Source organism: Schistocerca gregaria, chromosome 7 (genome assembly GCF_023897955.1).
Source record: "Schistocerca gregaria isolate iqSchGreg1 chromosome 7, iqSchGreg1.2, whole genome shotgun sequence".
NCBI lineage: Eukaryota > Metazoa > Arthropoda > Insecta > Orthoptera > Acrididae > Schistocerca > Schistocerca gregaria.
Genome location: NC_064926.1, coordinates 319,273,653 through 319,297,861, shown reverse-complemented (window position 1 = coordinate 319,297,861; position 24,209 = coordinate 319,273,653). Strand labels below are relative to the sequence as shown.

At 39.5% G+C, this 24,209-nt stretch overlaps 1 protein-coding gene across 1 annotated transcript in view; it reads right to left on the bottom strand.

The window, feature by feature from the left end:
• Window positions 1-24,209, bottom strand: part of LOC126281851 (nucleolar protein 6) — a 125,028-nt gene that overhangs the window by 62,319 nt on the left and 38,500 nt on the right. Inside the window, exons 5-10 of the mRNA XM_049981107.1 lie at window positions 22,225-22,407; window positions 18,848-19,154; window positions 10,155-10,315; window positions 9,924-10,044; window positions 8,729-8,889; window positions 2,093-2,208 (exon numbers count right to left, since the gene is read on the bottom strand). Coding sequence (XP_049837064.1) covers window positions 2,093-2,208; window positions 8,729-8,889; window positions 9,924-10,044; window positions 10,155-10,315; window positions 18,848-19,154; window positions 22,225-22,407 — 1,049 coding nt within the window. The remainder of the gene's footprint in view (window positions 1-2,092; window positions 2,209-8,728; window positions 8,890-9,923; window positions 10,045-10,154; window positions 10,316-18,847; window positions 19,155-22,224; window positions 22,408-24,209) is intronic.

The following is a 24,209-nucleotide window of genomic DNA, read 5'->3' as shown; positions in this document are numbered from 1 at the left end:
CCCTACACCCAGTCCCATCCCCCATCCCCCAGCACTGCCCAATGGCAATGGCCTCGAGCTGCATGACCAAGGCCAGCATCACGTGGAGCTGCAGGTAAAGTGTCACCAAGTCAGCTCACCTCTGAACATAGCAATCACAACCTATTAATACTTAAGAGGAACTATGGAATAAACTGTGATTTAATATGCAGAAGTCACAAACAAAAAAGCTAAGCTCTGAAGTGCTGCTGCCTAGATGGGAGTTACCAACCAACTAATGAGTTCTACAGTTGTAAGTGATTGCTCACACGAAAACAAATTCCTGACACAAAACAAATGGTGGAAATAGGCCCCCTACAAAGCAGTTAAAACACGAAACTGTGGTTACTAAAAACACAAATACGCAAGAAATTTAGATTTTAAACTGAAATACATACAGTAAATAAAACTATAAGTCACTTCTTATTGTTAGAAGCTCATTGCAACTTATGAATGGAATACTGTGTTCTGAACTGCTGCTGGCTGGGTAATAGTTGCTGACCAACTGACCAAAAAAAAATCAAATAAGACAGACAGTCAGGCCTTTACAAACATTTGGGAAACCCACAACATGTACAATCTGCATCAAAACAGCAGGAGAGTTACACTAAAGATGGCATGTGCAATAATTCTACACATATCCTCCTTCAAATGCCTCAGAGATATCAGACTGCCCTCAGCATTGGATAGTGGCATTTTCACATGATGCAAAATTTCAACATTACAAAACAATCCTTTTACCAGAAGCACTATACACACCAAATACAATGGCTGCTGGTGGGCACTCTAAAATTACCTAAATTGAAAAACAAGGGAGGAAAATTTTTACAAAAATATGAAGGCCCCACACAACACAACAAAATTTGAATGACGATAAGAATGTCTGATCTCTACATGCCAACAGATTAAGTTCACTAACACTCCACACAAGACAGCTCTGAAATTCTATTGCAATATTTATAAAATTAACACCAATAAACTCATCAAAAGACTACTTAACATTGTCAATTCAAAGAATATCTAAATCAGGTTATTAGAAGAAATTAGGAAAGATTTGCAATACATGAACACCACAGAAGAAATCATAATAAATCAAGCTGTTTTTTGAACACAAAGACTGAATCAGAAATTCACCCAAGTGCTTAAAAAGAAGACTAGCAAGAAATGGTCAGAAGAATGGAAGAAAGAACATAATAAATTCATTAAGAGATTTTGGAAGGATCAGAAGGCAGAAACCATTAAGCATGTACCAACTTCAAAAAACACTCTTGAAATGTGGTGGCGGGGGCAGGGATTGGAAAGAGGGGGTGGGGGGGGGGGGGGTAGTAGGGAAGGCTAATCGCTGACTTCAGTTTATTGGGAGAATTTTAGGAAAGTGTAGTTCATCTGTAAAGGAGAGCACATATAGGATGCTAGTGTGACCTATTCTTGAGTACTGCTCGAGTGTTTGGGACCCGCACCAGGTTGGACTGAATGACGACATCGAAGCAATTCAGAGGTAAGATGCTAGATTTGTTACCGGAAAGTTCAATCATCATGCAAGTGTTATTCAATCAGCGTGTAAGTGTTACAGATATGCTTCAGGAGCTTAAGTGAGAATCCCTAGAGGGAAGAAGACATTCATTTCAAAGAAAACTACTGAGAAAATTTAGAAGAGCCACATTTGAAACTGACTGCAGACAATTCTACTGTCACCAACACACATTTTGCATAGGGTCCACAAAGATAATATACAAAAAATTAGGGGTCATATGGAGGCATATAGACTGTCATTTCTCCTTCGCATTATCTGCGAATGGAACAGAAAAGGAAACGACTAATTGCAGTACAGGCTCCTCTCCGCCATGAAATATTCGATGGCTTGGGGAGTATGTACATAGATGTAGATGTAGAGATGAAATGAGAAGAAAAAATGAACCATTATGCTTGCTGTAAAATACACAAGTTTAAAAAACTCTCAACTCTATTGCAACACGTCTTAGATACCAATTGCAACATCATCTGTGTGTTAGGTCACATCAGGTTTACTTAAAGTTAAGAGTCCTAATATTTTAGATAAAAAGATTTCACTCACCAGAAGATGTGGTCATACTGACGATAGAAAGGCATACGAGTCATAAAAAGAACTTGGAAACTGTTGACTGAGTTACTGTCAAGAAATTTAATGGCCAGTTCTGCTTCACTTTTCACCTGAAAGAAACAATGAATTTATGTGGCCTTCCTGTAATGTTCTTATGTCATAAAACTCATTCAAAACATTTAGTTCCGATAATACAATGCGAACAATTCAGATCTAATTTAGTGAAAACAATGCTAATCTAACAAATATCCTGAAATATTCTAAAAAAAACTGCACTCAAATAAAGAAAGCATAGTAAAATATGTGAGCGCTCTACTGGGCATTGCAGACAACAAATGCCATTCAAATGTTTCAAAAATATAGACACAGAAGGATATAGTTTCTAACAGAAAATGAGGCAATGAGCATTTATGCCTTACTAAGCAGAGATATACTAACAAATTAGCATTTTCTACAGATAACTTCAAAATATGCAGAAATTAAAAATATTATATCACACATCTCATCCTAATGGGGTTCAATGATAAAAAACACAGAGAAATGGAATATCCTCCTTTAATCTTAGTAGTGATTGTTGATGCCATACTGAAATGTATTCAGAAAAGAGCACTTATCACAGAACAAAGTTCAACTGCTTAAGAGTAGCAGTTGTGCTAGCAAAGAAGCAAAACACCCACTCTCCAGACTGCCAAAGTCACTAGTTTGATGGCTGGATGGAGTTGTTTTGCTCAACTTGTAGAACCGCATGAGTAGGCATGTAGATTTTGAACCACTCTAAACCTCAGGCTCTTAAAAAACATTTACAAGGACTTCAACAGCTGACTATTCCCGATGGAAATCACACAACATTTACGCATGTTGTTAATCACGGAACTTCCGGCCTATTAAAAGAAAGCAGTATGAAACATTCAAACTCTACTGATACATAGGCCAATCAGGTTTTTTAAAACACTATTGCTTTTTCCTTACGAAAACATTACCACATATTTGATAAAAACGACATTTTTTTCTTAAATCCAGTTTAAATTGCAGAAGTAGTAAAATCATTCCATTATTTCATAAATTCCAATCATCCATTTTGCGGGTGGGAGTTGCACACGGATACCTCATTAGCATCAGTACTGCTCGCAAAAAAGAAAAATAGGAAAAAAAAAAAAAAAAAAAAACAGCAAGACTCTGTGTTCAAGCCCTAGTCTAGCACACATCTACATCCACAACTTTAGTCTGCATTCCACTTAGAGTACATAGTGCAAAGTATTTCATATCATTTTAGTCACTCACTGTCCTATTCCAATCACATATGTTGTGAGGGATTAATGACTAACCGAATAACTCCTACATTCCCTAACCTCTGTCATTTTATTTCCATGATCCCTACAAGATACATACAAGGTGTTTCTGGAAGAATAGTAAATATTTTCAAATATAAAACATTCCTTCAGATGTGAGTCCTACTTTTAGTGGTCACAGAGATATGACTTCACTTTGCATGTTGGTATTCCAGTTACTATGGGTTTACTTATTGACTCACATTTTTGTTTTGAAGTTCAAGTTGTGCATGAGTTTACATAATTGAATTTTTCAACTGTGACTGCAATTTGTTGACCAATACTAATGTAGTATTTAAGCATGCCACACACATTCACACATACTGAGTATGTCAATATGGTATTTGTGTACTAGTTTTGTAACGAGATCCCACTACTGCTTGTAGACAATACAGTAGTGATTCAAGTTGGCACCAGGTAGGGGCTCCTCTCCATCACACATGCACACTTGTGATGATGATGTCCTATACTCCTTGACAGAGCGTAGGGTATGATGTGGGAGACTCGCACTGCCGTACTAGGGAAGGTCCTAGTGGAGGTAGTTTGCCATTGCCTCCCTCCGACTGTAACGGGGAATAATGATGATGGTGGTGGTGATGATGATGATGATGATGATGATGATGACGACGACACAACACCCAGTCATCTCAAGGCAAGTGAAAATCTCTGACCCCGCCGGGAATCGAACCCGGGACCCCGTGCTCATGAAGCGAGAACGCTACCACGAGACCATCAGCTGCGGACCATCTTTAGAAAATAACAAATCTCGTAACAGCTCTCTTTTAACAACTCCCCAGCTAGAATGCTCATGTGTATAGACTTTCCGAATATCATTCAGGGAATGAAAATTGCATTATAATGTCTTGTAGATGCAAGTTCATTATATGAAGAGTATAAACTCAGACTGGGAAAGGATAGGACATAAAATTGATCTTGTCCTCATCCAAGCAACAATTCCAGCATTTGCCTTAAGAATTTACGGAAAACAAGTAAAATCACAACCCAGATGGGTAGGCAAGGATATAAACAGCCATCCTAGTGAACACAAATCTTAAAGTCTTACCACTTCACACCAACATCCCTTCAATGCTTGACTAATAAAAATTGTAAATAATGCTGATGACGAACAGCCTGAAAAAAGCTTTTATTTAGAGGCTGATTCACTTTAAGAGCTGCCTTTCAAATCTGCTTAGCATAGCCAGTACACATGTTACCTTCAACCTCTCTCTGCTTGTACTACAGCAATAATTAACAGATCATACACCATGTCACAACACAATAAAAAAACCAATCATAAAGGAATACTAAAGAATCCTGTAAACACTCTAAACAACACCATACTTGGTTGCAAACAGTGTGCAGATGGTATGCCCAGATTTATGGTGAAGTACCTAGTATTATGCTTTTTAGTGTGGTTTACAACAAGCCAATCCTCTTGAAGTATTCTCTCAGGCTGTGTTCTTTATTATGACATAGTTTATGATATATTAATACTGTATGTATGGGATGTATGTACACTATGTGATCAAAAGTACCCGGACACCTGGCTGAAAATGACGTACAAGTTCGTCGCGCCAACCATCAGTAATGCTGGAATACAATATGGTGTTGGCCCACCCTTAGTGTTGATGACAGCTTCCAATCTCGCAGGCATACATTCAATCAGGTGCTGGAAGGTTTCTTGGGGAATGGCAGCCCATTCTACGCGGAGCGCTGCACTGAGGAGAGGTATCAATGTTGGTCAGTGAGACCTGGCATGAAGTCGGCGTTCCAAAACATCCCCAAGGTGTTCTATAGGATTCAGGTCACGGCTCTGTGTAGGCCGGTCCATTACAGGGATGTTATTGTCATGTAAGCACTCCGCAATAGGACGTGCATTATGAACAGGTGCTCGATCATGTTAAAAGATGCAATTGCCATCCTAAATTTGCTCTTCAACAGTGGGAAGTAAGAAGGTGCTTAAAACATCAATGTAGGCCTCTAATGTGATAGTGAAACACAAAACAACAAGGTGCGCAAACCCCCTACTTGAGAAACATGATAACACCATAACAACACTGCCTCCGAATTTTACTGTTGGCACTACACGTGCTGGCCGAAGATGTTCACTGGGCACTCGCCATATGCACATGCTGCCATCAGATTGCCACATTGTGTACCGTGATTTATCACTCCACACAACATTTTTCCATTGTTAAATTGGCCAATATTTACACTCTTTACACCAAGCAAGGCGTCATTTGGCATTTACCGACGTGATGTGTGGCTTATGAACAGCTGCTCGACCACGAAATCCAGTTTGGAATTCCTGTGTTATGGTCTGGATAGATGTCTGCCTATTATACAATACAACCCTTTTCAACTGTTGGCAGTCTCTATCAGTCAACAAACTTGGTCGGCCTGTACGCTTTTGTGCTGTACGTGTCCTTTTACATTTCCACTTCACTATCACATTGGAAATAGTGGACCTAGGGATGTTTAGGAGTGTGGAAATCTCGTGTACAGACGTATGACACAAGTGACACACAATCATATGAGCACGTTCAAAGTCAGTGAGTTCCACAGAGTTTCCCATTCTGCTCTCTCAAGATGTCTAATGACTACTGAGACTGCTGATATGGAGTATGTGACAGTAGGTGGCAACACAATGCACTCAATATGAAAAAAACATGTTTTTGGGGGTGTCCGATACTTTTTATCACATAGTGTACATCTGCACTTTAAAATGATTGAACAGTTTAAACTCGCCAATAATGCGGGTTAAAACATTTTGTTTAAAATAAATTGATGTTTTAGTTGTGATCTTCAGTCCTAAGACTGTTTTGGTGCAGCTCTCCATGCTACTCTATCTTGAGCGAGCCTCTTCATCTCCGATAACTACTGCAACCTATTTTCCTCTGAATCTGCTTACTGTATTCATCTCTTGGTCTCCCTCTACAATTTTTACTCTCCCACTTCCCTTCAACTGGTGACCCCTTGATGTCTCAGAATGTTTCCTATTATATGATCCCTTCTTTTGGTAAAGGTGTGCCACAAACTTCTTGTCTCCCCAATTCTTTTCATTACCTCCTCATTAGTTATGTGATCTATCCATCTAATATTCAACATTCTTCAGTAGTGTCACTTTATGAAAGCTTCCATTCTCTTTTGTCTGAACTGTTTATCATCCATGTTTCACTTCCATGATGGCTACATTCCATACAAATACTTTCAGAGAAGACTTCCTAACACTTAAACGTATAATCAAATCAATGTAAAAAAAAGGGAAAAAAAAAAAACCCCTCTTGTTCAGAAATGCTTGTCTTGCCACTGCCAGTCTATATTTTATATCCTCTCTACTTCGGCCAGCACAGTTATTTTGCTGCCCAAGTAGCAAAACTCATCAACTACCTTAAGTGTCTCATTTCCTAATCTCCCTTAGAATCACCTGATTTAATTCTACTACATTCTATTATCCTTGTTTTGCTTTTGAAGATGCAGACATTTGTAAAGGCAGAAATGTATGCGTGTGTCTGTGTATGTGCGGATGGATATGTGTGTGTGTGCGAGTGTACACCTGTCCTTTTTTCCCCCTAAGGTAAATCTTTCCGCTCCCGGGATTGGAATGACTCCTTACCCTCTCCCTTAAAACCCACATCCTTTCGTCTTTCCCTCTCCTTCCCTCTTTCCTGAAGAAGTAACCGTTGGTTGCGAAAGCTAGATATGTTGTGTGATTGTTTGTGTGTTTTATTTATTGTGCCTATCTACCGGCGCTTTCCCGCTTGGTAAGTCTTGGAATCTTTGTTTTTAATATATTTTTCCCATGTGGAAGTTTCTTTCTATTTTATTCACAACATTTTTACGTACAAAGTCATGGTTGATCAAAGTAACATTATGTTTAATACCTGGACTTTTATTTTTATTATTTTATTAGCACATTACACTGCTGAATGATGCATTGCTTAGCTTAGACCCCCCCCCCTCCACACACACACACACACACACACACACACACACACACACACAAAGCCGCCTGCCAGTAAGTGCACTGCTGGCAATTAGAGTGTTGCTTTGCAGACAGTCTTTACTTCACAGACAAACTCTGTAAAGTAGACTACTCCAATATACACACCTATTGATGTAAATGCTATTTAGTAGCTGCCCACTGATGTGTACTGCAGTCCTGGCCCATTTAGGGGGACCCTATGTTTCTCAATGTTATGACACAAATTTAGGATGTCACATCCTAGATTGGCACAGAACCTTTGAAGTCTTTCGTTCAATCTTCCACTTGACTTACAAGCTGAGGGCCATGATTAGTTAAACAACGGTGGTATTCTCAACCCTCTCTGCCAGTAACTGGAATGATGACCCCATTATTACATCTCTCAAGATAATGTATAGAATGAAAATGTATGAAAAATGTGTTGCACTACAGTATATAATATCAGCATTTATTCTCTCATTCAAGCCTTCATGATATTCTTCTATTACAAATGTATTGCATATCTTGTATACAATAGTGAACACCACATACCTGTTGTTAATTTACTCTGATGAACTACTGAAAACCTCTTTTCTAAAGCTCATAATACTGTGATGATCCATACTTTAATTATCCACAGCTCTTCACACAATAGCTACTTTTCGAGATCAATGTCAGTAATCACATATTTCATCTATTTTTCATTAGTTCTCACTCTATTGGCTAGTTCATTCTACAGTTTCATCCCTTTCTTCTAGTTGAGAATTGAATTATGTGCCTGTTACCTGTCAACCTTCTTTTTCATTGGTAAAAGTCAGTTTCCCATCAAACAAACACACAAAATTTCAGAATTTCTCACAGAATTTGCTTGAGAGCATCTGACTGATTCTAATCTTTGCAACACCACATGCCAATGTGAACTACAATCATAATAAAGTCTGGCTACTATTATAATAAGTTAAGAAATGCACTAAAAACATTACTGACAGGTGTAACCACAATTTGTGAGTGTCTATGATGTTAAAAATCTACTGAGAGCGAGAAAACTCACGGTGTGCACACAACACAACAAGCAGAGTCATGAGGAAAAATGTGTGCAGTACAAAGTGCTTTTATTGCTATGCAATGGAAGTCTCTTTTTTTTCCTTTTCAGATGAAGCATTACAGTAAATTACGCAACTGCCTCCAAATACATTACACACTGTAAAGAGCTAAATAAAATCAGAAGCATCAATTATTTAGCTAACTGTACAAATTCTTTATTGTTCAAATAAACATAAATCATGATATAAACAACCTATTCTGCTCTAGTAAACAAAAACACATGCAATTAATTACCATCTGGAAGGTCTCCTTCGTCATATCGGCACAGATGTTACAGAAACCAGAAATATCCACAAACACAACTTCATAATGTTCATGGTATTCTGATAATGTTGGTACATTATCAGCATCAGCTGGTGTTAAACTAATACCATCGGTGGTCCAGTCAGCCTGTGCTACAAAAGAAAATATACACTATTAAAAACTCTATATGAGCTGAAAGTTGCAATTTATGGATTAAATTTGTCTTATATACTGGGTTTGTCCATAAAGTATAGAGACTGGGTCTGCTAAAAAGAATTTATTGATCCAGTTGGTGCACATTGTTAAAATTGCTAACATAGTCTCCTTGGGTCCCGATACACCACTGCCAATGCAATTTCCATGTTGCAAAGGCTCCCAGCAAGTCAGCTGACTTAATCTCTTTCACAGACACTGTGACAGCCCACTGGATGGCAGGAACATCGCCAAAATGGAGACCTTTCAGGTTTCTCTTCAGTTTTGGGAATAGAATAAAGTCTGATATGCTTGTATCTGGATTCTACAGTGGTTGCAGCAAGGTTGCAGTCTCTATCCAGGTAGGTAGGTGGTAGCAACGAAGGTAATTTGGGCCGGAGTGATGTCATGGTGGAGCTTCCAATGATCGGCAGTCTCTGGTAGTTCCAATTTGATGGTTCTGTGCAAGTGCTCTTTAATGTCTTTGTAGAAAATGGAATTGACATTTCATCCCACAGGTACAAATGCCTTGCATTTTTCACTTCAGCCACATTTTCATCCAAAATATTCATTGAAGGGCGTCCATATCGCTCCATGTCTTCAACAGTCTCCCGTCCGTTGCTGAACTCATTGAACCACAGCAAACCTGCGCCCATAACAGGGTGTCATCTTTGTAAGCCTCCTTAATCACAGAGAGTATTTCAGAAGCAGTTTTGTCTAGATAAAAGCAAAATTAAATCGTGTAATAAGCTCCAGCGAAAGCTTCATTTTTCACATTTTCTACTGTGACTCAAAAACAGCTTTTGCGTCATGCATGATCCTCACAGTGTCAGAGCTCAGACGCGACTGCTGCCTGGTGTGTTGATTAGTTTAGACCCCCAACACAAATCCCCCCACTGAGGAACACATTGCCGGCGACTGGAGTGTTGCTCGGTGGCTAGTCTCATTACTTCACAGACAAACTCTGTAAAGTAGGCTATTCCACTATACATACCTAAACTGTTCCAGACGTAACGTGCTATTTGGTAGCTGCTCATTGAATTATTCAGTCGACGCATGTTGAGAAGGTACGCAACATACATGGTCATAATAAAGCCAGAGAAGCCTCCAAAACCCTATGGAATGTTTTGAATATGTAGACAGATTAAACAAAACAGAAGTGACTCACAAATGCCAACATATATTTTGAATGAAAAATAAATTTCAGACAAATATCTAGCCATACCTGATCAAGTTCTCTTTGCCGAAGCCACACCTTCAATAAAACAATCCCATCACGAATGTTACTATGTGTCTCCAGTAACTGCACAAGATAATCGTTGTAACTTAAGGCAGCAACATCTCTGGCAATGCTACTATTGTAATGAGGGGTTGGCGTTCCAGCATCTATATACAACAAACATAGCACACATTATTTAACTAGAAGTTCTGGTTTTGGCACATACGTTGTCACACAAAGATGAATGTTATATCTTGTTATGAAGATATTCAAGCAGGTACAGGAACCTACTCTAACGAAAGACAGTAGAAATCGACAAACAAACAAACGAAATATCACATACAAAACTATCAATTGCAGTAACTAACAACTACTTCCTTAGGTCACTGTCTATGAACAGGAGCACGGAGATCCTTGAGAAACAGAGCACAACGCAAAGTCCAGGATGGAATAACAATATGAAACATAGAGATGATGTTGAATTGTGGACAGACACAATGAAAAGACTCCTCCACTTCTAGCTTTCACACAGAAAAATCCTTCAGAAGCAGAAAACACACACACACACACACACACACACACACACACACACACAAGCATGACACACTCATACATGGTTATTGAAAGTCAAAAGTTAAGCAATCTCTTCATTGTGTCTATTTGCGTGCATGTGTGTTTCCTGCTTCTGAAGAAGGATTTTTTGTTTGAAAGTCACAAGTTAAGCAATCTCTTCATTGTGTCTATCTGCAACTCAAGAGAAAAAGACCATATATGTAAGAGAGGGTTCCAGGACTAAACAAAACCCACATTAAGGCAGAAAAAAGCTTCTACTAACCACACAGCAGCAGTCACCAATGCAAACAAATGGTGAAATCACGCATGTAAAAATGTTGCCAAAGGTCGTACGGACAACTCCAATTGACATGAGGAAACAGCGCAGGGATAACCTGACAGTCAACCACCAATTCAGTTAGCTATTTTAATAAGAATTTACAGAAAAGGAATTATGATAAATTATGAGGACTAAGGGAAAGAGTAAATTTGAGACTTCTATTGTATAAGCACAATGAAAAAAGATTTGCTAATTTGTATGGCAACTGATTAGCAAATTATTGTTTGCAGTTAGCTGAAGGCTCCCAAAAGTATACAATGATGTACAAAACCTTGCTGCAGTTTGCGAGAGCATAGATCAGTTGAATCAGTTCTCAGATAGGTTTCTGATCATATATCTATGCAACTGATTGTAAAGATTTTATGATTTTTTGTTTTTTAATACAATAAGTATAGCTGCACAGACTGTGGACTGTGATTCCATTCACACTTTTCTTTTCTTTTTTTGAAAAGAAAATTTTTTGATACATTACAAATCACTGAGTTTAACTAGATCATTAATCCCAATAAATATTCAAAATGGCATCCTGAACTTCTACTAACTTCATTAGTTAATGAGATCCACTGCCTATTCATGTCCAATATCCAATTGATGCATCCATCTACAGCAGCAAAGAGGAAGAGAAAATCTGCAGCAGCAAAGAGGAAGAGAAAATATGGTAAGTCTGGAGGCCAATAAAATCTATCCATTGTATTTTCACAGGTAATTCACACACACGTTAACCATACACACTCTTGATATGAGTCTGCCAGGTAAGCATTACGGAGCATTACGTGAGGTCTTTGATTATGTGGGTTTGTTTTGTATATGAGCATTGAAAATGTTTCTCATCATTTCCTCTGGCCTCATAACACATTCAGCAGCCAGACATTTACCAAGTCTGGAAAAACTGAATATTTACCATATTTACTTTACCTCTCTTTCACATCACCCTTCCTCTGATGTTTTCACTGAGGCTCACACCACCTTAGGCAACTATGTACCTTACTGGACAAATGCTTCAAAAGTAGCACCTCTTTCCCAATCACAATATACAACACTGTCCCCAATAACTACTCAACTCCACTCCAAGAAGCCCAGTATGCATTACCTACTTAATGTCCTCCTCCTTGCAATATCCTAGCCACAATCAAACCCCAATCCCAATCCCAGTGCAGTCCTAAACTTCTCATCTAGGCCCCTCTTTGATACTGCGACATCCGTTCCTTTCACAAACTAAATCTTTAGCTCACAACTCTTCCTAACGACTGTATGTCATCCATCCAGACTGAGCTGCAGAAAATTTTACAAACTCCCTCACAAGAAATCACAACTTTATCCACAGAATTCCTTGCCAGTCCTGGCCCATGCATGCTAACCTTTCACCTACTTCCCAAAATAAACAAAAGCAGCCATCCTGGTTATCCTGTTGCAGAGGGCTTCAAAGTCCCTATCAAACACATCCTAGTCCAGGGAGACCAGCACCTCAAGGGCATCTCCCATCACACATAAAAGATAACCACAATCTCCTGAAAAGTTTCAAATCAATTCTTATCCCTCTCCCCCAACATCTTTGTCACTGTTGATGCAATCCTGCTTTATATCAAAATCCCACATACACATGGTGCCTCAACCTTTCTGTGTTTGTACAGGCACTGTAACTCGTGTGCAAATACACCAACCATGGAAAGCAGTCACAATTTGACAGCTGTTATTCTGGCTATGAACAACAGTCTGTTATACTGCTATCAGTTACAACACATAATAATTTTGTAGGAAAGTTCTGGCACAATGTAAATACTTCAGGAGTAAAGTAGACCACTCACAAAAGGTGTTGTTGTCAACAGGTGCAAACAGAAAAGCTTAATAGCTTTCAGAGTAATCTTTTTTCGAGCTAGAGTATAAAGACAGACACTCAAGCAGACAGACAGACAGACAGATAGAAAGACACACACTCACACACACACACGTACATGTGTGCACATGCCTATGCCCTCATGTGGCACTGAGTTGACATGCAATGCTAGTGCTGTATTTCAGAAGGTGGACTAGGGTGGGGTGAGGATTGTGTCAGGTGACATGGGCAGAGGCAGAGGCAGAGGCAGAGAGAGAGAGAGGAGAGAGAGAGAGGCAGTAAGTAGAGTTTGGGGGTGGGGGGCTAGCCGTTCAGAATGAATCAGCTGGTTTGCCAACTAGGTATGCAGGAGGGTGGCGTGGCAGTTGTGTGGGATAGGTGTGCGATGCTTGGTTGTCAGAGACTTTGGGGAGCAGTGCACGCTCAAGGTAATGCGGGGAGGAGTTGGGAGGAATTGATATGATGAAAGGAATGACAACTGTCCCTGTACATCACACCCACAGGCTTCGACAACTGTGAATCACACACCTAGCCTGCGCACCTGCCATCCCTCCCCCTCTTACACCCTAGTCAGCAAACCAGCTGCCTCCCTCTGAGCCACTAGCCATCCAAACACAGCCCATCTCCCTGCCTTTTACATCTCTCTACCTTTGCCCACCCTATCCAACACCTAATCCAAACTTCACATCATGTCCTTTCCATATTTTCTTCTAAGGTTAAACACTGATTTTGTTTACCTCATCCAAGCACTGTTTCAGAAGAGAACGTGTAAGTTCCCAAAAGAGTCTGGCAACACCCTTCAGATATTATTACCATTCCCTGATATCCATTAACAGCATAGCTTATTTGGTCACACAATCACAACTGACATGATGTACTACACTTTTTCCACATTCCACACTAGTGAAAGAAATGTATGTTTTATAAGCAGTCGAAATGTGATTAAAAAGTTTATTTTCAACCCTCCAGTATTATCCAACAGTGTGCATTCATAAGGTCAACAAAATGGTCTTCCTGCACATTAAGCCTACCATGTCTCGCATCCATAGTTACATTTAACAGTATTCCATAAATGCGTGACACCACTGCCTCATATTTCCTACAGTTACTGCATAAGGCTCGTAATCAAGGCATGGTTCACAACGACTTTCAGCCACTCTATCCCCGTCAACATTGAGTAATCAAATAAACAATCACTTCTGATTACTGCAGCTAAACACAGAAAAAGTGGTAATACTGTGAAGAAATATTGACAAATAGTATTTTTGTACAAGAAGCAAATATTGCAAAAGAAATAATTATTTGGCACAGACTCTTATGTTTACATTCATAATTTATTTTGAAAAGGGGAGATTCTACTCATCGTATAGCAGAAATGCTGAGTCGCAGATAGGCATAACAAAAAGACTGTCAGAATGTCAGCTTTTGGCCAACAAGACCTTCGTCAAAAATAGAAAACAGAGGTCACACTGGTCCAGTCTAACCTCAGCAGCCAGAGACAATAGTGGTGTGAATGCGCGCGCGCACGTGTGTGTGTGTTCTCTATTTTCAACGTAAGCTTTGTTGGCCAAAAGCTCACTTTCTGTTAGTCTTTCTGTTGTGCCAATCTGCGACTCAGCATCTCTGCTATATGATGAGCAGCAACTATCCTTTTCATCATATCATCACATTCCACCCTGGATTCTCCTCTTCTTCATCATTTATTTGTAATCGATAATGATAGAACACTATTAGGAAGAGAAAATATTCATGTGTTCATATTTTCTGTGAATTAGCTGTGGATAAACAATATATTCTGAAAAAGTTAATTGATTCTTAAACTTTAGTGCTTTACAGTGTAGCATATCACTTTGCTGATATGATGTGTTGCACAACCATCTGATGAGCTGACAAATTACCATTGCTACCATATAAAGTTCATAACCCCCCCCCCATGAACCATGTATCTTGTCACTGGTGGGAAGGCTTGCGTGCCTCAGCAATACAGATAGCCGTACTGTAGGTATAACCACAATGGAGGGGTATCTGCTGAGAGGTGACGCAAATGTGTGGTTCCTGAAGAGAGACAGCAGCCTGGATGATTGACTGATATGACCTTGTAACATTAACCAAAACAGCTTAGTTGTGCTGGTACTGCAAACAGCTGAAAACAAGGGGAAACAACAGCCATCATTTTTCCAAGGGCATGCAGCTTTACTGTACGGTTAAATGATGATGGTGTTCTCGTTATCAGGAGAAACAAAACTGGCATTCTACGGATTGGAGCATGGAATGTCAGATTCCTTAATCAAGCAGGTAGGTTAGAAAATCTGAAAAGGGAAATGGATAGGTTAAAGTTAGATTTAGTGGGAATTCATGAAGTTCGGTGGCAGGAGGAGCAAGACTTCTGGTCAGATGAATACAGGGTTATAAATACAAAATCAAATAGAAGTAATGCAGGAGTAGGCTTAATAATGGGGGGAAAAAAATAGAAGCACGGGTAAGATACTATGAACAGCATAGTGAACGCATTACTGTAGCTAAGATAGACACAATGCCCACGCATACCACAAGTTTATATGCCAATTAGCTCCGCAGACGATGAAGAGATTGTAGAAATGTGTGATGAGTTAAAAGAAATTATTCACATGGTGAAGAGAGACAAAAGTTTAATAGCCATGGATGACTGGAGTTCGATAGTAGGAAAGGAAGAGAAGGAAAAGTAGAAGGTGAATATGGAATGGGGGTAAGGAATGAAAGAGGAAGCTGCCTGGTAGAATTTTGCACAGGGCATTAACTTTATCACAGCTAACACTTGGTTTAAGAATCATGAAAGAAGGTTGTATACGTGGAAGAAGCCTGGAGACACTGGGATGTTTCAGATAGATTATATAATGGTAAGACAGAGATTTAGGAACCAGGTTTTAAATCGTAAGACATTTCCAGAAGCAGATGTGGATTCTGACCACAAGCTATTGGTTATGAACTGTAGATTGAAACTGAAGAAACTTCAAGAAGGTGGGAATTTAAAGAGATGGGAGCTGGATAAACTGAAAGAATCAGATGTTGTAGAGCGCTTTGGAGAGAGCATTATGGAACAATTGACAGGAACAGGGGACAGAAATATAGCAGAAGGAGAATGGGTAGATTTGAGAGATGAAATAGTGCAGATAGTGAAGGATCAAGTAGGTAAAAAGACGGGGGCTAGTAGAAATCCTTGGGTAATAGAACAGATATTGAATTTAATTGATGAAAGGGGAAAATACAAAAATGCATTAAATGAAGCAGGCAAAAAGGAACACAAACACCTCAAAAATGAGATGGACAGGAAGTATAAAATGGCTAAGCAGGGGTGACTAGAGGACTAATCTAAGGATGTTGAGGCATATATCACATGGGGGTAAGATAGATACTGCCAACAGGAAAATTAAAGTGACCTTTGGAGAAAAGAGAACCACTGGTATGAATCTCAAGAGTTCAGATGGAAAACCAGTTGTAATCAAAGAAGGGAAAGCAGAAAGGTGGAAGGAGTATGTAGAGGGTCTACACAAGGGCAATGTACTTGAGGGCAATATTATGGAAATGGAAGAGGATGTAGGGGAAGATGAAAAGGGAGATATGATCCTGCATGAAGAATTTGACAGAGCACTGAAAGAAAGTCGAAACAAAGCCCCGGCAGTTGACAACATTCCCTTAGAGCTACTAATAGCATTGGGAAAGCCAGCTGTATAGTCTGGTTAGCAAGATGTACGAGACAGGCGAAATACCTTCAGACTATAAGAATATACAAATTCCAATCCCAAAGAAATCAGGTGTTGACAGCTGTGAAAATTACCGAACTATCAATTTAGTAAAAATACTGACATGCATTCTTTACAGACAAATGGATAAAACTGGTAGAAACCATCTTTGGGGAAGACCAGTTTGGATTCTGTATAAATGTTGGAACACGTGAGGCAAAACTGACCCTACGACATATCTTAGAAGATAGATTAAGGAAAGGCAAACCTACATTTCTAGCATTTGTAAACTTGGAGAAAGCTTTTGACAATGTTGACTGGAATACTCTCTTTCAAATTCTGAAGGTGGCAGGGGTCAAATACAGGGAGTGAAAGGCTATTTACAACCAGATGGCAGTTATAAGAGTCAAGGGGCACGAAAGGGAAGCAGTGGTTGGAAATGGAATGAGGCAGAGTTGTAGCCTATCCTCGATGTTATTCAATCTATACATTGAACAAGCAGAAAAGGAAACAAAAGAAAAATTTTGAAATCCATGGAGAAGGAATAAAAACCTTGAGGTCTGCTAATGACATTGTAATTCTGTCAGAGACAGCAAAGGACCTGGAAAAGTAGTTGAATGGAATGGACAGTGTCTTGAAAGGAGGATATAAGATGAACATCAACAAAAGCAAAACGAGGATAATGGAATGTAGTCGAATTAAGTCGGGTGATGCTGAGGGAGTTAGGTTAGGAAGTGGGACCTTAAAGTAGTAGATGTGTTTTGCTATTTGGGGAGCAAAATAAGTGATGCTGGTTCAAGTTGGTAGGGTATAAATTGTAGACTGGTAATGGCAAGAAAAGCGTTTTTAAGGGAGAGAAATTTGATAACATCGAGTATAGATTTAAGTGTCAGGAAATCTTTTCTCAAAGTATTTAAATGGAGTGTAGCCATGTATGGATGTGAAACGTGGATGATAAATAGTTTAGACAAGAAGAGAATAGAAGCTCTCGAAATGTGGTGCTACAGAAGAATGTTGAAGATCAAGTGGGTAGACCATGTAACTAATGAGCAGGCACTGAATAGAATTAGGGAGAAGAGGAATTAGTGGCACAACTTGTCTAGAAGAAGGGAACGGTTGGTAGGACATGTTCTGAGGCAGCAAGGGATTACCAATTTAGTACTGGAGGACAGTGCGGATAGTAAAAATCATAGAGGGGGACCAAGAGACAAATACACCAAGCAGATTCAGAAGAATGTAGGGTGCAGTAGTTACTTGGAAATTAAGAAGCTTGCGCAGGATAGAGTAGCACGGAGAACTGCATCAAACCAGTATCTGGACTGAAGACCACAACAACAACAACAAAGTTCATTTTAGTAATGAACTGGTACAGCCTGTTGTTTGGAAGTTAGTTTTCTTTATGTGGATGTGTTCTGGAATGGACAGCCACAGTGTACCTGCCAGCTGGGACAAGAATACCTGTCTTATTATGTTGGCAATAATTGCAGCTTGCATGATTTGCTCCACGGATCAGGTCCTGCCTTGGAGATATAATGTGACCTGTGGAAGAAGGATGGCCATGACAACCACAATGATATCACAGGATCAAGGGGGAAATAATTATCTGTGTCACTCAAATGGAATCTGTTAAATTGGATACAACCCATATTAGTATATTTGTGATTTTCCAAGTAACGGGCAATCTTTGATATGCACAGTTATTGTAAATGAGAGTTTAATATACAGCACCTCATATCTGAGAGGTGTTATATTTATTTCAAGAATTTGGACACTGGATTGTACTCTTAACCTCCAGGAATAACTGCAGTACTTTCAGAAACCCAAGTCTGACAGAGAGATATTGGGGAATGTGAAGAAATAACATAGTAACAAAATGAATAATAGGCAACCATAACTCCAGAGTTAGCTTTACATCACTACTTAATATCATGAAAATTAGCAATGGAACTTAGCAGCTTTCAAATTGTAACTAACTTTGGAATTCATAAGAACAAAATTACTGACATCTGATTTTGTACCATATATATCTTCTACTCAAATGAAAATCATTTCCATTAGTGATTTGCAATACACTTCCCATTTATTATACTTGGCCCACCTGCTTTGAGTAAACAATTACCTCAAGTAGGATCAGTGTTATATTTAAAGGATATATGTCACCAAATCAATCAAGAATTTTTGACAATGGTACCAAGTATAAATGGCTATTTTTATCCATAACTACTGCAACAACAAAATTTTTATTAAAACTTACCACTATCAGTACCATCAGAGTCACCAAAATACCACGATTGCCTCACATTATTTTTTGAAGGTGAAAATCGAGTCATCTTCAAAGATGTTGATTCGGCTGACAAATGCAACAACACAGTTACATGTTTGCTTAATTTACCAACTGGCTTTAGTTTTAATACTGGTTTCAATGTATTGCCACACCATGTATGGAACATCACTTCTTCAAGTAAATCACTCTCTTGTAAATATGAAGCCAAGTATGCAAGGTACAAGGCACGTTTCTGATGATACCTCTGGTTCAAGTAATCGGTTTTTAGGAAGCATGCCTACACTTGCAAAACAAGAGAAATGTCATGATTAGTAACAATTAACTAAAAACACAAAAGAAAAAATGTATAATAGCAGAAAGAAAATCAGAAGAATGACTCCCGATGCCCAACATGCAACAATTGTGTAGATGCAAGATTCAAAGAAAACAAAAAAAGTTGGAAATGAAGGCTAAAATGGCTCTAAGCACTATGGGACTTAACATCTGAGGTCATCAGTCCCCTAGACTTAGAACTACTTAAACCTAATTAACCTAAGGACATCACACACATACATGCCCGAAGCAGGATTCGAATCTGCGACTGTAGCAGCAGTGTGGTTCTGGAGTAAAGCACCTAGAACTGCTCAGCCACAGCGGCTGGCTTGGAAATGAAGAAATATAAAAAACATTTGTTTATAAAAAAATACCATAACGTACATCATTTTCCCTGTCCTCACATAAAGTGCTGTGAAACTGGGAAACATCAACTGAACACTTTATCCTTTCCTTTATGTGACAGTAATTGCTTTTCACACAATATGTTCTGTTCAGTTGACATCTGATGTCAGAAAAGCAAACAATTTTGGTTGATAGGAAATATCAGACTTAATGTCATTATATCACACAATGGAAACTCCAGGTTGGAATATCAACAATAATAGCAAAGAGCGCTAGCCACTGTAAAGATGACACATTGAGTTGTAGACAGGCACATCAAAAAGACTGTTACACATTTAGCTTTCGGCCAAAGGCCTCTCCAGAAAGAAGAAACACACATTCACACGAGCAAGGACACGTTTACACGAGCAAGGACACATTCACACGAGCAAGGACACATTCACACGAGCAAGGACACATGCACACGAGCAAGGACACATGCACACGAGCAAGGACACCTCAAGCACACATCACTGCCACTTCCGGCAGGTCAGGCCGAAGTGCAGTTGTCACTATATTCTTACTGGGTGAGCAGACGGATCATAATGTCATCTTGACACAATATTTCGGCGGTCCAACTGGCCATCATCTTCAGGTGAGAGTGCTGGTACACGATCTTGCCACAGTTCCGGCAAGATCATGTACCCGCACTCTCACCTGAAGACGGCGGCCAGTTGGACTACTGAAATATTGTGTCAAGATGACGTTAAGACCAGGCTGCAAACCTGAGAAGAATATTATCAATTATTACGCTGGGAAAGCCTTTGGAGTCACATGCAGACATGCAGTTGTCACCTTGAGCTGTAATCTGGAGTGCAGCAAGAAAGCGGGGGGGGGGGGGGGGGGGGGGGGGTGATATCAGGGTACAGGTGGAGGGAGCAGATAGTGCTGTCTGGTGGAACATGCAGCAACTATGCAGAGGCACAAGAAGACTGGCACAGCATTGGAGGGCTGTTGGATAATAAGGTCTGGGAGGGGGAGGGGGGGGTGGTGGTTACTTATCCCAGCCTCAACCTAACATAACCTACTGTGTCACACCCTCCACCCAACAGTCTCCATACCCTCTACCCCTCTTTCCTATCACTCCTTCCTATTGACATCCCCTCATTGTGTGCCACACTCCGCCAATGCACCTGCCTATTTTTCCCCTTATCTGCTCCTCCCCTTTACCACTCCCTGCCTCCTCCCCCCACCTCCCTGCACCACAGCCTCTCAACACTGCGCCTGACAGTCTTCTCAAGCCTCCATCAAGTTTCTGCATGCTCCGCCAGACAGTGCCCTACTCCCCCCCCCCCCACTCCCATCCCCCCCCCCCCCCCCCACTCCCGACTGCCACTCAATGTGACAGTTGCATTCCAATATGAGCTGCCAGAGAAGGTAATCATTGTCATGCCTGTCTGCAATTCAACATGTCATGTTTACTGTGAGTAGCAGACTTTCCTTTTCCTCATACTACTAACCTCATTATATGAGTGACAAACCTGTTAACACTGGATAATTATTTGTGTGCCGCCAGTGCCACATTAGTACATTTCATCGGAAAAATAAGTACAATGAACCAACAACAACTGCAAAATGATCTTTAGTTACTAATTACTATCAAAAAGGTTATATTATGGCAGACTCACATTTGATGGAAAATCAGTGGGACAGAATGTCAACATCAAATATTTATGCATCACATTTAATCCAATTTTAACATTCTCTGTCAATTTCAGAAAGCAGTAACTTCATGTATTTTTTATGAAACTGGTATGACACTGGCATCTATAGGTGGTACGTTGCACTCCTGCCATGTCCAGACATTTTTTTTAGAAAAGAGTTGTAGAACAAACAAGTTTCCTACAATCTTTTATCAACAAAAATGCATCAGTTTAAATTCTATTATTTCTGACAGGCAAATGTTTAGTAGGCACAGAAAAAATAGTCTTGGTTATTTCTTCTGTATCTAAAGATCTATTACGGTTGCAGTACCAGCGCTACTGTGGTAGTTTTGGAGAGGAGTGATTTTAATTGCAAATATTTTGTTATTTGTGTCTGCATGATATGAATCAGCAAAACTGATGTTCTAAAAGGAAATGCATCCCTGAATTATATAGTTGAAAAACTACTTTCCATGCCATCATGAAATGTTGAATTAGTTTCAAATGTCTGACAACAAACAAAACTAAAAAGTAAGATATCATCGTCATATGAATAACCACCTGCAGTAACCAGTAGAAACGTACTTCCTCAATTATTCATGTCTAATACAGACTTTTCCCCTCAGAGCATCATAATATATATTATTCACATTGTCAAATAAGTACAAGACATTAAAAAAAGAACGAAGAGCTGCAAGGAAATAACACTGCACCTGGCTAAAAGTAAGACTGATGTTAACACATTCTGATTTACTGTATGCACTTTAATGAAAGTTTCACACTGAGATCCCTTACTCTCATAGGAGTACTACTTGATAATTTCCAGTTATCAACCTAAAAAGTTAGTCACATAATTAACATAGTGATAAGATTAACAACGGTGTCAGCATAGTTTCACATGCAATTGCTGTTTATGCAATTGCTCTTTATAGCCTGGTCCCACAAACAACAACAACATTAACAATATTTTCTTCTGTTAAGTTTTAAATAATAATTTTATTGACAAACCTGTGGCATTTCAACATTGAGGTCCACAGTGACATCTGGCCCAACACAGCACTGTAGCCTCCAAGAGCCAATAAGGGAAATAGAAGATGGTCGAAGAAATTGGAAGATGCCTTTATTGTAAACAAGGTTGGGAATAAGAGGCATCCTTACTTTCAGCTTCTTTAGCCATTTCTGATTTGTAAGCTACAAAATAAAAGCAAAAAACAAAATATATTTGAAACTGTAGAATGTATTTAACTATTAACTGTATTTGTTCTTAATGTGCTATTAACAAGAAGCCTGTTTGAAAAAATAAGCAATGTTTTTCTCATAATAATATTTTAATCAAGTCACAGATATTCAGAACTGGTCTGCTTAAAAGTATCCCCACCTCCCAGTCCATGTTCACATACAGGCAGTGTCGCTTCAGGACAGTTTTAGCTCAGTGAGCAGGCTTGTTGTGATGAGGAAGGAACCATGAGTTGTCTTGCCACATCTCTTCTCCCTCAACCCCATTCCTCACCAAACACACGATGATAACAGGACTGTCATAGCATAGAGACACTTGTCTCCAGTTGGCTGATTGGTTGATTTCAGGGAGGGGACCAAACAGCGAGTTCATTGATCCGATCGGATTGGGGAAGGATGAGGAAGAAAGTCAGCTATGCCCTTTTAAGGGAACCATCCCAGCATTTGCCTGAAGCGATTTTGGAAAATTGTGGAAAATCTAAAGAAGGTCTGCCAGATGCGGCTTTGAACTGTCGTCTTCCCGAATGTAAGTCCAGTGTGCTAACCACTACGCCACTTCACTCACTTTGTCTCCACTGAATTTTTTTCCGTTTTTCCATGGATGTTATGTCACTGTTTACTTTTTCAAGGAACAGCTCACTAACATTCACTGTATCATTGTTCTGCCCTTTGATCATTATAGAAGGAACAAATTTGGCTGCAAAACAATACTTAGTCATTTTTAGTGCATGGTAAAACTGTAGAAAAATTTGAGACATGTTAAATAGAAAAATAAGCCAAACAAACAAAGATGTTAACGAACTAGTATTCAATCAGATATTAATTTCACAGTTCCATAATAGTTCTTTGTTCAGGGAGATTAATCAAGAGCTAGCCTTCAGAGAAGCTTTTATGTAGATATTCCAGTCTCCTTGAAACAATAATCTTAAAACATTCTTCAGTAATGTGATGTACTATTCATTGTGCCATAATCACATTTAGGGCTATGTACGATGCATCATTTATAAAGGGCTGTTTTCCATCTTTATAAGGGTCATTCAAATGAAAACTGAGTACCCGCCATAATGGGACCACAGAATAGTTCCATTCAAAAATAATCATCATCTGTGCTAAGACATTTACCCACTGGGAGATGAAGCAATCAATTCTCATCTCGTAGAACATGTTTGGTCATTGATGGATCCACAGCCAAACCTGCTCTCACACTTCCTTGTCTGACTGAAACTCACATACATAGATGTCTTTTTTCAGGACACGAAAGATGTGAAAAATGCATGGTGAAAGATCTGCACTGTACAGAGGATGTTACAGAGTTTACCAGCCAACTCCCTGAAAGCATTCCCAGGCATTTTGACTATACGGCACATTGCAGTTTCTACAGAGAGACTTGTGTGGACAGCTACAGATTTCTTTGGAGGGCGAGATGTGAGACATTTCCATTATTAGCTTTACCATTTGCCCTCAGGCTGTCACAATGCTGTCGGACGGAATCACCCTCTTGCACGATAATGCTCACCCCCACACTGACAATTGGGTAAACTTTACACTTCAGCAGTTTGGTTGAGAAATACTGCAACCTTCCTCCATACAGCCCTGATCTTGCACCATGCGATTTTCACATTTTTGGCGACCTGAAGAGAAACATGCATGGAGTCAGTTTCCGTCACATGAGAAATTGTAGGAGTTGGTACAGTTGTGGATCTGTCAGTAGCCAACTGTGATTTACAAAACAGGAATTAATTTTCTCATCTCCCAGT